The 12,373-nt window shown below is 37.5% G+C and overlaps 1 protein-coding gene across 3 annotated transcripts in view; it reads left to right on the top strand.

Moving 5' to 3' along the window:
* LOC105470958 (STT3 oligosaccharyltransferase complex catalytic subunit B) overlaps nucleotides 1-12,373 on the top strand; it is a 104,108-nt gene that overhangs the window by 62,920 nt on the left and 28,815 nt on the right. For all 3 annotated transcript variants that reach the window (XM_011723324.3, XM_011723325.3, XM_011723326.3), the window contains exon 5: nucleotides 3,904-4,003. In XM_011723324.3, the coding sequence (XP_011721626.2) occupies nucleotides 3,904-4,003 (100 nt within the window). The remainder of the gene's footprint in view (nucleotides 1-3,903; nucleotides 4,004-12,373) is intronic.

Here is a 12,373-nt window from a genome sequence, read left to right as displayed (position 1 = left end):
TGCAGCAAGTGAAGCAAAATGTTTTCAAATGTACCACTTCAAAATACTTAAACGTTTTATTAAGAATTTTTTTTTAGGCCGGGCGCGGTGGCTCAAGCCTGTAATCCCAGCACTTTGGGAGGCCAAGACGGGCGGATCACGAGGTCAGGAGATCGAGACCATCCTGGTTAACATGGTGAAACTCCGTCTCTACTAAAAAAAAAAAAAACAAAAAACTAGCCGTGTGAGGTGGCAGGCGTCTGTAGTCCCAGCTACTCGGGAGGCTGAGGCAGGAGAATGGCGTGAACCCGGGAGGCGGAGCTTGCATTGAGCCCAGATCGCGCCACTGCACTCCAGCGTGGGCGACAGAGCGAGACTCCGTCTCAAAAAAAAAAAAAAAAAAAAAGAATTTTTTTAAAATTTTAAAGATTATATTCATTATTTATTTATTTGAGACGGAGTTTTGCCCTGTTGCCCGGGCTGGAGTGCAGTGACACAATCTCTGCTCACTGCAGCCTCTGCCTCCTGGTTCAAGCAATTCTCCTGCCTCAGCCTTCTGAGTAGCTGGGATTACAGGCGCCCGACACCATGCCTGGCTAATTTTTGTATTTTTAGTAGAGACGGGGTTTCACCATGTTGGCCAGGCTGGTCTTGAACACCTGACCTCATGATCTGCCGGCCCCGGGCTCCCAAAGTTCTGGGATTACAGGCATGAGACACCACGCCTGGCCTAACATTTATTTTTTCAGAGAGAGTATCTGTCTCTGTTATCCAATCTGGAGTGCAGTGGTACAGTCATAGCTCACTATAACCTTGAATTCCTGAACTTAAGTGATTCTCCCACCTCAGCCTCCCCAGCAGCCAGGACTACAAGCATGTGCCACCACGCCTGGCTAATTTTTAAAAATATTTTGTAGAGACAGATCCTCACTCTGTTGCCCAGACTGGTCTTAAGCTCCTGGCCTCAAGCAATCCTCCTACGTTAGCCTCCCAAAGCACTGGAATTATAGGCGAGAGCCGCTGTGCCTGTTTTAACTTTTTAATGACTTAAATTTAAATATTGTTTTCTATTCTTCCTAGCTTTATTCATTTTATTATTATTATTTTTTATTTATTTATTTTTGAGGCAGAGTCTGGCTCTGTCGCTTAGGCTGGGAGTTCAGTGGTGCAATCTCGGCTCACTCTAACCTCTGCCTCCTGGGTTCAAGCTATTTCAAGCTATTCTCATGCCTCAGTCTCCCAAGTAGCTGAGATTACAGATGTGTGCCACTATGCCCGACTAATTTTTGTATTTTTAGTAGAGACAGGATTTTACCATGTTGATCAGGCTGGTCTCAAACTCCTGACCTCAAGTGATCTGCCTGTCTCAGCCTCCCAAAGTGCTGGGATTACAGGTGTGAGCCACGGCACCCAGCCCCTAGCTTTATTTTTCAAATAGCTCTGACAAGTAAAATATTTTCCAAGTTAGATTGCATACTCAAAAAGAACAGGAAATCTTGCCTGTCATATATCGAGCATGGAACCATGTTTAGATGAAATAAGCTTTTAGTTAGCACTCAATTTTAAATATGATATTAAAAATTAGTTTTTCCATATTGGAGTTGACTAGGTAACTCCTTAATGTTAAAATAATCTGAGTTTTTAACAGTCATTATCTAAACAGTTTAGTGAAGTGAACTTAGAGCAGAGAAATAAGAGTAATTGGAAGTCTTGTTGAAAAGGATAACCTAAGTAAAGAGTTAACTAAAAGGAGAGACGGAATGAGAAAAGGTTGTAGAAAGAATGTTCTTCTGGCTCATTTGCTTTCATTTCACTCCTTAAAGTAAATGAAGGAAAACTCTTAAAATGAATTTATGTGGGTCCGAAAAGAAATAAATCACTGTAGTTAAAGATCATGCATAAGATCAGCAAGTACTTTTCAGAAAATCAGATTTACTTTCAGATTGGTTTCAGCTTTTCTTTGTTCTCAAGTGAAGAGAGTAGGTAAGGTAGCATATTGATATTATACTTAGTTTTCAACCTTGATGTAGTAGATACCTAGAGTCATTACTGAAATAATGGTCATATCCTCTAGGTTAACCTGTAAATTTACCTCCTTTTTTTTTTTTTTTTGAGATGGAATTTGGCTCTTGTTGCCCAGGCTGGAGTGCAGTGGCACAATCTTGGCTCACCGCAATCTCTGCCTCCTGGGTTCAAGCGATTCTCCTGCCTCAGCCTCCCGAGTAGCTGGGATTATAGGCGTGTGCCACCAGGCTCAACTCATTTTTCTATTTTTAGTAGAGAGGGGTTTCTGCATGTGGTCAGACTGGTCTCGAACTCCTGACCTCAGGTGATCCGCCTGCCTCAGCCTTCCAAAGTGCTGGGATTACAGGCGTGAGCCAATGTGCCCGGCTACCTACTTTTTTTTTTTTTTGAGACGGAGTCTCGCTCTGTCACCCGGGCTGGAGGGCAGTGGTGTGATCTCAGCTCACTGCAAGCTCCGCCTCCCGGGTTCATGCCGTTCTCCTGCCTCAACCTCCCGAGTAGCTGGGACTATGGGCGCCCACCACCACGCCTGGCTAATTTTTTGTATTTTTAGTAGAGACGGTGTTTCACCATGGTCTTGATCTCCTGACCTCGTGATCCGCCCACCTCGGCCTCCCAAAGTGCTGGGATTACAGTTGTGAGCCACCGCGCCTGGCCCACCTACGTATTTTTTTAAACAGGTTTCTTAAGGTTGGGGTTCAATATTACCTCTTTATTATTCTTTCTCTTCTTTTCTACACCATAGCCTGTATAGTAGTCTTATTCTGAAAATTAATGATAATTTGAGCTAATCTTTTTTTTCTTTTTAAACAAATGCCATAGAATATGTGCACCCAAGTTATCCGTGGCTCCTTTTAAGTGGTTAGAGCCTGGGGCACATTCTGGGTAGTTGTACTTAGCAATATCAAACTTGTTCTTTCAAATTTAGGCTTAAATTTTGAAAGTAATCAGAAGTCTTTCAGTTAGGACTGGCGCTCCATTAGAGTAACATTGTTTTTTGTGAAAAATAGCTTGTGACCAAGGCAGAAAACTGATGTATGTGTGGAAAACTGATGGCAGTTCTCCACAAGGGGTTCTGAAATATTTTAGGTAAGAGCAGCATTAGTGGAATAGATGTGCTAGCATATAGTCTGCTAACGTGACTGTTGATACAAATGAAACTTTCAAGCTCTGATTATTAGAGGACATCTGAGAGCTTTGATATTAACAAGAGCTTATTACCTATTATTAGTGTACCAAAAAATTAATTCTATTGGTTGAGAATGGAGATTCTCTTTAGAATATTCATTAATGTAGACCAAAAACATCCTCAGTTATTCTGGCTAAATAGTGTATATTGTATAAGCCAAACAATAAAATGGGATCTTGCTTTGTATAAATCCGTTTTTAAGAAAAAAATTTATGCCCAGCTAGCACTTTTTTGAGAAATCTCAAAGCATATTCATGTCATCTGAATTATTTTTAGTTGTCAATGAGTCCTTTCATTGCTTTTACTCTCAGTGACCTTTCTTACAACAAATTTGTAATAAAAAGTGGGTGAAGTAAAAACTTTTTTATTTTCAAAATTTATGATCTATATCCTAAAACTCCTTCTCTATGACAGCTTGTTTACTGACAATTCACAAATTATAATACTCTCAGCTTTTCTATTAAATCTAATTTAATTTGAACATTTCTCCAGTGCATTTGGAAAAGCATATTGGATTTGTGGGATCGTTTTATTTTAATGATAAATAAAAATGAGGAATACGTTCTTCATAGGTTAGTAAGTTCTTATTTAAGCATTTCTCAAAATTGCTAAAATCTTCATGTTTATATTTGCTCATTGTATGTTTAGATTCCTAAATATTTTTAAAAAGTAAAAATAATAAATTTAACTTAGCACTTCTTTTCCTATAGGTCTCTGCTTGGGGTGGTTATGTATTTATCATCAATCTTATTCCACTGCATGTATTTGTGTTGTTACTGATGCAGAGATACAGCAAAAGAGTCTACATAGGTAAGTAATTTGATTTTTGACATCTTTCAGCTAAGAGATGCTTTGTATACATTCTTTTTATTGAAGAGATATTTCTATTTGGTCAATATTATGCATGAAAAGGTAAAAGTAATTTTGTGTTCATTTTGCTGTTTATATTGATAAGAAGGTCAGACATTTTTATGTAAGTGCTTTGTCATCAACTTTTCCTTGGTAAGTTGTTTTTTGGGTTTTTTGTTTGTTTGTTTGTTTGTTTTGTTTTGTAGAAATTAGTCTGGGTTTGATATTTGTCAGCACTTTTTCCTCCCCTTAATTTTGGGGAATGGGAATTATCATCTTGAAAATCATTCACATTTTTTGTATTGAATTCAACTCACTAAGAGATTGACATCCTCAAAGTAAGCAGTTTAGTAAGCTTTCAAAAGCTCTTTTTTGGATAATGTACTAATAGATTGAGTCTCTGTTGTCTCTAGAAAAATGTTCATTTTTCTCTACAGGTTTTAAAACAATATTTTCACTGTGATGCTTAGCGGTAGATGATGTTTTCGCCTTAGATCTCATTTTCCATGATAGGGTTAGAACTTTTATGGGTTGAAGGAATTAGAGAGCAATTGTGAACTGAAACCAGTGTCTTAGTAAAATAATACAATTCTGTTATAATCATGTTGGAAAACAATAACCCAAAGATAAATCTTAAGTTCATTTTCAAAAGCATAGTAGCTTGGCTCAAAAGTTAACCATAGATTCATCATATGACTTTAACTTTTCTCAAAAGTTAACCATAGATTCGTCATATGACCAAGCAGTTCCACTCCTAGGTATTTACCCAAGAGAACCAAAAACATATATTCATACAAAAGCTTCTATGTGAATGTTCATAGCAGAGTTTATTGTGCATAATGGCCAAAAATGAAGACAACCCAAATGTCTGTCAACTGTATGAAACCATAAAATATGGTATGTTCATACAGTGGTGTATTATTAAGCCATGGAAAGGAATAAAATACTGATACATGCTACAACATGAACCTTGAAAACTTTATGCCATTATGTAAAAAAGCCAGACATAAAAGGCCACATAGTGTATGGTTCTGTTAGTGTGAAATGTCCAGAGTAGGCAAATCTGTAGAAACAGAAAGTAGAGTTTGTGGGAAATGTCCAGAATGGGCAGATCCATAGAAACAGAAAGTAGATTAGTGGTTGCCTGGGAATTTAGGAGGGGGAGAATAGTGGAGAGGAGAGGAGAGGCGTGGCTATTAATGGATATGGGATTTCTTTCGAGGATGAGGAAATATTTTAGAATTAGATAGTAGTGATGGTCACACAACCTTGTGAATATACCAAAAACCATTACTGGATAGGTTATTAAAAGATAAATTTTATAGTATATTAATTGTATCTCAACAACAACAAAAAAAGCATAGTATATTACATTTATAGCCATTTCAGCATACTTTTTTCATTGGATACTGTGAGGGTAGGTACTATTATTCTCATTTTACAGATGTGGAAATAAGAGGAGACATAATAATTTGCTAAATATCATATAGCTAACTAATAATGGGGCTGAAGCTTGAACTCAGATTTTGGCTTTAAAGCCTATAATGAGCCAGCCATAGTAGCTCACACCTCTTATCCCAGCTACTCAGGAGGCTGAGGCTGGAGTTCCACTTGAGTCCAGGAGTTCAAGGCTGCGTTGTGCTATGATCTTGCCACTGTACTCCAGCCTGGGTGACAGAGGAGACCTGTCTGTGATTGCGTGAATGACTGAATGAATGGCCCATGATGCTAAAATCCACCAAATCTGTGTGCCTCTCATATAAACAAATAACCTTACTGTTGAAATAAATAAACCTATGTATTTCTGTACCCCAAAAACACTATAAACAGTAGTTGGGATCCAGAAAGGAGAATAAAAAATAATAGATTAAGCTTTTTTTAAAGTTAAAAGGTTACAGTGAAGGAACTAAGAGGGTGTTTTGTTGTTGCTTTAATTGTAAAAATCTGGAATCTTGGGAATTGAATGGTCAGAGGAATACAAGAGAGAGAAGACAGAGAAATACACTTTATGAAATGCCATGATTCAGGAAGAAGAGTCAAAGGAGATGTCAGAAGTAGTCCAATAAGTATATTGTTAAAATGGTCAGATGGAAGTGTATTCTACATAAAAGTTTAAAATTCAGGCAGTGTCCAACTCCCCTTTAACCTTAGCACCAATATTTCAAAGGATTAGAATTTGAGAAAGGCCTTTGTATTTGGTAACTGGGATTTTTTTTTTTTTTTTTTTTTTTTTTTTTTTTTTTGTCATTCTGGAAAAATATGAAATTCATACTACTTTGGTTGACTCTTGAGAGTATTTTGAGAAGAAAGATAAATAAAATGGGTTAGGGATGTATGTGTGTATAAAGCTAATGTTCATGCTGTTCAAATTCTCCTCTCTACCCAACTTGTAATCTTTTACTTATAATTATCCGGGAGTATTTTGATGATTTCTAGTCTGCTTTCATAGGGTTTACTTGTAAATGGATGGAAAGTAGTATGATAGAGCAAGTGTTGCTCTTCCTTCATCCAGAGTGTGTCAGGATTTAAGTTCAATTTCTCCTAATTTAATGGTCTTAAAACTATGGAAGCACTGTAAAGTGTTTGTATATAAAGTTCTTTGATTTTGGCACGTAACATCCTTTGTCTTTTGTTCTCCCTCCGCTTGAGCACAAATGTTTAGGTAAAAAAATAATGATTGATAAATGTCAAACTCAAAATTATATTAATTAAAAGTTTAGTTGTATTCTAAGCATTGAATTAAATGACTTGAATTATTTTAAATAATTATGAAAAAATTGTGTCCTCTTTGAGTAGATTTTTTGCATGTGTCATTAAAATCAATTGTAACACAACCACAGAAAACTGTCAAAGTTTATTCACATGTGGAAAAGGAGGCACATGGGAGGTAATGTGGATGTATAGTGGTAGAAGAGTGGCATGGGAAGTGAGCAAGGGAGGTGTAAGAAAAGCTGAGATGGGAGGCCGTCTCTACTTGAAATTTTGGGAGGAAAAATTTAATTTTCTGTTAAGAGATATTTTTGACTTGGTGAATTTCACTATATTGGGAAGTAAATGTTTAAAAATTATGTTATGCATAGGATTCTACTGTTTTAAGAGGAACACCCAAACCTTATGTTGCATTTGTAGAAGGAATGGCTCTTGCAAGAAATCACAGTAAAACTGATGGGATGTGAAGTGATTTAAGCTTTCTAATTTGATTAAAGCTTATCATACTTTGTGTTCATGTCATAAGGAGATTATTAAAGATATGAAGACAAATATAGGGATATTTACTGTGGTATAAATTGTAATTGTGAAAATATGGAACTAACTTAAATGACCAATAGGGGAATGATTTTTTAATTGCAGTGTTGCCATATGGAATATTATGCAGCCTTTAAATTTAATCTTTTTGAGTTTTTGATGACATGGGAAAATGTTAATAAAAAACAGTAAGGATTACCAGCGATTTTTTTTTTTCATACTTCTTGCTGCTTTCCAAATTTTCTGCTTTCCAAATACATACAATGAGTATGTGTTAAGTTTATAATAAATGAGACTTGGTTTTTGGTTTATAGACATAAGAATTTTACCTCAAGGGCTGCATTAACTAGATTAGGTTAGTAATTTAAGCACAGAGAAGAAATCAATTTCTAATATTGATGAATGCTTTTGAAATGTCACTAGAACAGCTTGTTTATGGTATTGTCTATTTTTTCTGCAGTGATGTGAGGAGAGTAACAGTTGTTTTTCATATTATGTCTAAAATGTGTTTTTTGGATGATATTTGCTGGGAACCATCATTAAAAGTAAAGTTTTATAAACATACTACCTACTTTATTTCTGTACAGATTATTATGGGCATTATATATTTTGTGAATAAAGAAATAATCCAATTATTGAGTACATTAAAAGTAAAGCCAAATTATTAGGAGTCACATTTATACTTGACAGCTGTAAACAGAACACAGCTAATGCTAGTTTAACTTAGAAAAAACAAACTTTAAAAAATTGCATGTAAAAAATCTAGGATTAAAAAAAAAAAAAATTCCAGGATACAAGGGCTGGAAGCTCTGAAATTTATTTTGTCTAATTCTACCATACTATTGAGGAAATTAAAGCAAATTTCACTCACCATATGTTCATTAAGTGTTGAAAAAATAAATACTGTGTTTTGTGCTAGCCATTATGATACAAAGATGAATTAAAAAACCTTCCTGTAAGGAGTGTATATTATACAATGTAATCAATTTAATAGCATATGATCAAAATGGAAATAGGGAAAAATTTGTGAAAATCAGTTTGGACTTTAACCATGTTCTTTTAAAAGTTTTGGAGCTAAGTCTTGATCTTGAGAAGACAGAATAGTCTAGAAGCAGACTTAAAATTTGTGGTAATGTAACCATAAATAAAAGGTACCATGACATTGAAGGTAAGAGTACATACTCCAGAGTCAATCTAGTAGGATTCAATTCTTGCTCCCTTACTACTGTTAACTTTGGACAAATTACTGTCATTTGATGTCCTTAGGCCTTAATGTCCTCATTGGTCAAATAAAGACAATAATAGTTATTACCTTACAGATTGTTAAGGATTAATGAGTTATAGGTTAATGTATGAAAGGTGCTTAATAATAGATGAACACAAAAAAGTACTATTTAAGTGTTTGCTTTTGTTGTTGGTGTTAAAGTTATGGAGGAATAGCCAGATAGACAAAAGAGTTCAAGAGGGTAGGAGACATGATTACTGTATTAAGACTGAGGGCGTAAAACCTCAGTGTGAATCAAAGGAGTGTTCCTTCTTTTTTTTTTTTTAAGTGAAAATAAACTTTCAGCTATTTTTGGTTTTGAGAAACATAATGGAGAAATAACACTTGTGTGTTATAAAGTGCAAAATAGCAATTAAAATATAACCTGTAATAGGTGTTTTTTTGATAATTTTAAAATTTGATAATAAATGTTGATATGGTTTGGCTATGTCCCCACCCTGTGTCCTCACCCAAATTTCATCTTGAATTGTAGCTCCCATAATTCCCATGTGTTGTGGGAGGAACCCAGTGGGAGATAATTGAATCATGGGGGTGGTTTCTCTCATACTGTTCCATGTAAGTCTCACAAGATCTGATGGTTTTATAAGGGGAAACCCTTTTCTCTTGGTTTTCATTTCTCTCTTGCCTGCTGCCATGTAAGGTGTGCCTTTCACCTTCCACCAAGATTGTAAGGCCTCCCAGCCACGTGGAACTCTGAATCCATTAAAACTGTTTTTCTTTATGAATTACCCAGTTTCAGGTCTTTATCAGCAGTGTGAGAACAGACTAATACAGTAAATTGGTACTGGTAGAGTGAAACACTGCCAAAAAGACACTCGAAAATGTGGAATCACCTTTGGAACTGATGAACAGGCAGATACTGGAACAGTTGGAGGGCTCAGGAGAAGACAGGAAAATGTGGGAAAGTTTGGAGCTTCCTAGAGACTTGTTGAATGTCTTTTACCACGATGCTCATAATGATGTGGACAATGAAATCTAGGCTGAGATGGTCTCAGATGGAGATGAGGAACTTTTTGGGAAATGGAGTAAAGGTGGGTCTTGGTATGTCTTAGCAAAGAGATGGGTGGCATTTTGCCCCTGCCCTAGAGATTTTTGGAACTTTGAACTCGAGGTAGATGATTTAGGGTATCTGGTGGAAGAAATTTCTAAGCACCAAAGTATTCAAAAGGTGACTTGGGTATTGTTAAAAAGCATTCCGTTTTTAAAAGGGAAACAGAGCATAAAAGTTTGGAAAATTTGCAGCCTGACAATGTGATGGAAAATTTGCCTTGCAGGCTGACTGCGATAGAAAAGCAAAACCCATTCTCTGAGGAGAAATGGAAGCAGGCTGCAGAAATATGCATTAAGTAACAAAGAGCCAACTGATAATGCCTAGACAATGGGGGAAATGTCTCCAGGGCATGTCAGAGACCTTTGCAGCAGCCCCTCCCATCACAGGCCCAGAGGCGTAAGAGGAAAACCTGGTTTCATGGGCCAGGGCCAGGGCCCTCCCTGCTGTGTTTTGCCTAGGGACTTGGTGCCCTGTGTCCCAGCTGCTCTAACCGTGGCTAAAAGGGGTTAAGGTACAGCTCAGACCATGGCTTCAGAGGTTATAACCCCTAAACCTCAGCAGCTTCCACATGGTGTTGAGGTGCCCAGAAGTCAAGAATTGAGGTTTGGGAACCTCCACCTAGATTTCAGAGAATGTATGGAAGTGCCTGGATGTCCAGGTAGAAGTTTGCTGGAGGGGTGGGGCGGCTCTCAAAGAGAACCTTTGCTAGGGCAGTGGGGAAGGGAAATGTGGGCTTGAAGCCTCCGCACAAAGTCCCCACTGGGGCACTGCCAAGTGGAGCTGTGAGAAGAGAGCTACCGTCTTCCAGACCCCAGAGTGGTAGATTGACTGACAGCTTGCACCATGCGCCTGGAAAAGCTGCAGACACTCAATGCTAGCCCATGAAAGCAGCCAGGAGGGAGGCTGTACCCTGTAAAGCCACAGGGGCAGAGCTGCCCAAGACCGTAGAAACCCACCTCTTATATCAGCGTGACCTGGATGTGTGAGACATGGGGTCAAGGGAGATCATTTTGGAGCTTTAAGATTTGACTGCCCCACTGGATTTTGGACTTGCATGGGATCTTCAACGCCTTTATTTTGGCCCATTTCTCCCATTTGGGATGGGTGTATTTATCCAGTGCGTGTACCTCCATTGTATCTAGGAAGTAACTAACTTGCTTTTGATTTTACAGGCTCGTAGGCAGAAGGGACTTACCTTGTCTTGGATAAGACTTTGGACTCTTTACTTTTGTGTTAATACTGAAATGAGTTAAGACTTTTGGGACTATTGGGGAGGCATGATTGGTTTTGAAATGTGAGGACATGAGATTTGGGAGGTGCCAGGGCAGAATGTATGGTTTGGCTGTGTCCCCACCCACATCTCATCTTGAATTATAGTTCTCATAATTCCCACATGTTGTGGAGAGACTCGGTGGGAAATGATGCATGGGAATGGTTTTCCCCATACTCTTCTCCTGGTGGTGAATAATAACTCTCACAAGATCTGATGGTTTTGTACGGGGAAACTCCTTTCGCTTGGTTTTCATTTCTCTCTTGCATGCCACCTTGATTGTGAGGTCTCCTCAGCCACATGGAACTGTGAGCATTAAACCTCTTTTTCTTTATAAATTACATAGTTTCAAGTATGTCTTTATCAGCAGTGTGAGAACAGACTAATATAAATGTATATAATTGAATAAGTGTGTATAGTTGAAAAAGTCAAATACGTACAGGGTTTATAGCAAATAAAATGTTGATTTCTTGTTTTTTGTTGTTTTTTTTTGGGGGGGGGTTGTTGTTGTTTGTAGAAATGGTAAAGGAGATCTTGTCAAGTTGCCCAGGGTGATCTCGAACTCCTGGGGCTCAAGTGGTCCTCCCACCTCAACCTTCCAAAGTGTTGGGATTACAGTCATGAATCACTGTGCCCAGCAGCATTTTATTTAATATAGCTAAGTTTTATTGCCACAAAATATTTGGGATTACACCCCATTATTTACAGTGATATTCAGTATGTAATTAAACAAGTAGTTTTGATGGTTTTGATCTAAGGTATTGAAAACAGTAAGACACTGTACAGTTTTATGTTTGTGGCAGATAAAGTTTTATCAAGACAAGAGATTACTCTTCTACAGATGGAATATATTACTTGCATTAATTGTTTTGCCTTTACTTTTTATTGTACCTTCAAGGTAAGTGAGCCAAGAGCAGACAGGCAAACAGGGGACTATAATAAGTACACTCCTCCCCTCCGCCATTTTTTCCATAGATTTTCATTTAAAATTAGAAGTTTCAGTGTTGGTTACATAAAGTGAGTTTTCAAGATGAGTGTTTGTAACAGGCATTGAAGCTAGTTATTGGGGAGAAGAGATGGGATTTCCCTTAGATCGGTTTACGGTATTTATGGATCTTTTTTGCAGCTTTGCCAGTGGATATTTTAGAGGTTATTGGGGTTGGGGGCAACTGAAAGTTCAAACACAAAGGCAAGATGGTATTGCTTGCGCCACCTATGCTGCTGATATGACTCATTGTGTAGTTCACAAGGATTAGTCCTCCAGTATCTCCTTATATTAAAACTCAGGATATTTAGAGCAAGGATCTCACCTATGTTGTAGCAATAATTATTGGCCTGATCAAAAAGGCTTTTTCAGTGAATAGAAACAGTCTTCATGTTCTACAAGCCAAAAAGATGTAATAAATCACTTGGTACTCTTATTATCTAAAAGAATAGACCTGAGTGAGATTTCCTTTAAAGGTCTGTTCTTCCCATTGA

Source organism: Macaca nemestrina, chromosome 2, assembly GCF_043159975.1.
Source record: "Macaca nemestrina isolate mMacNem1 chromosome 2, mMacNem.hap1, whole genome shotgun sequence".
Lineage (NCBI taxonomy): Eukaryota > Metazoa > Chordata > Mammalia > Primates > Cercopithecidae > Macaca > Macaca nemestrina.
This window is presented reverse-complemented; position numbering and strand designations above follow the sequence as displayed.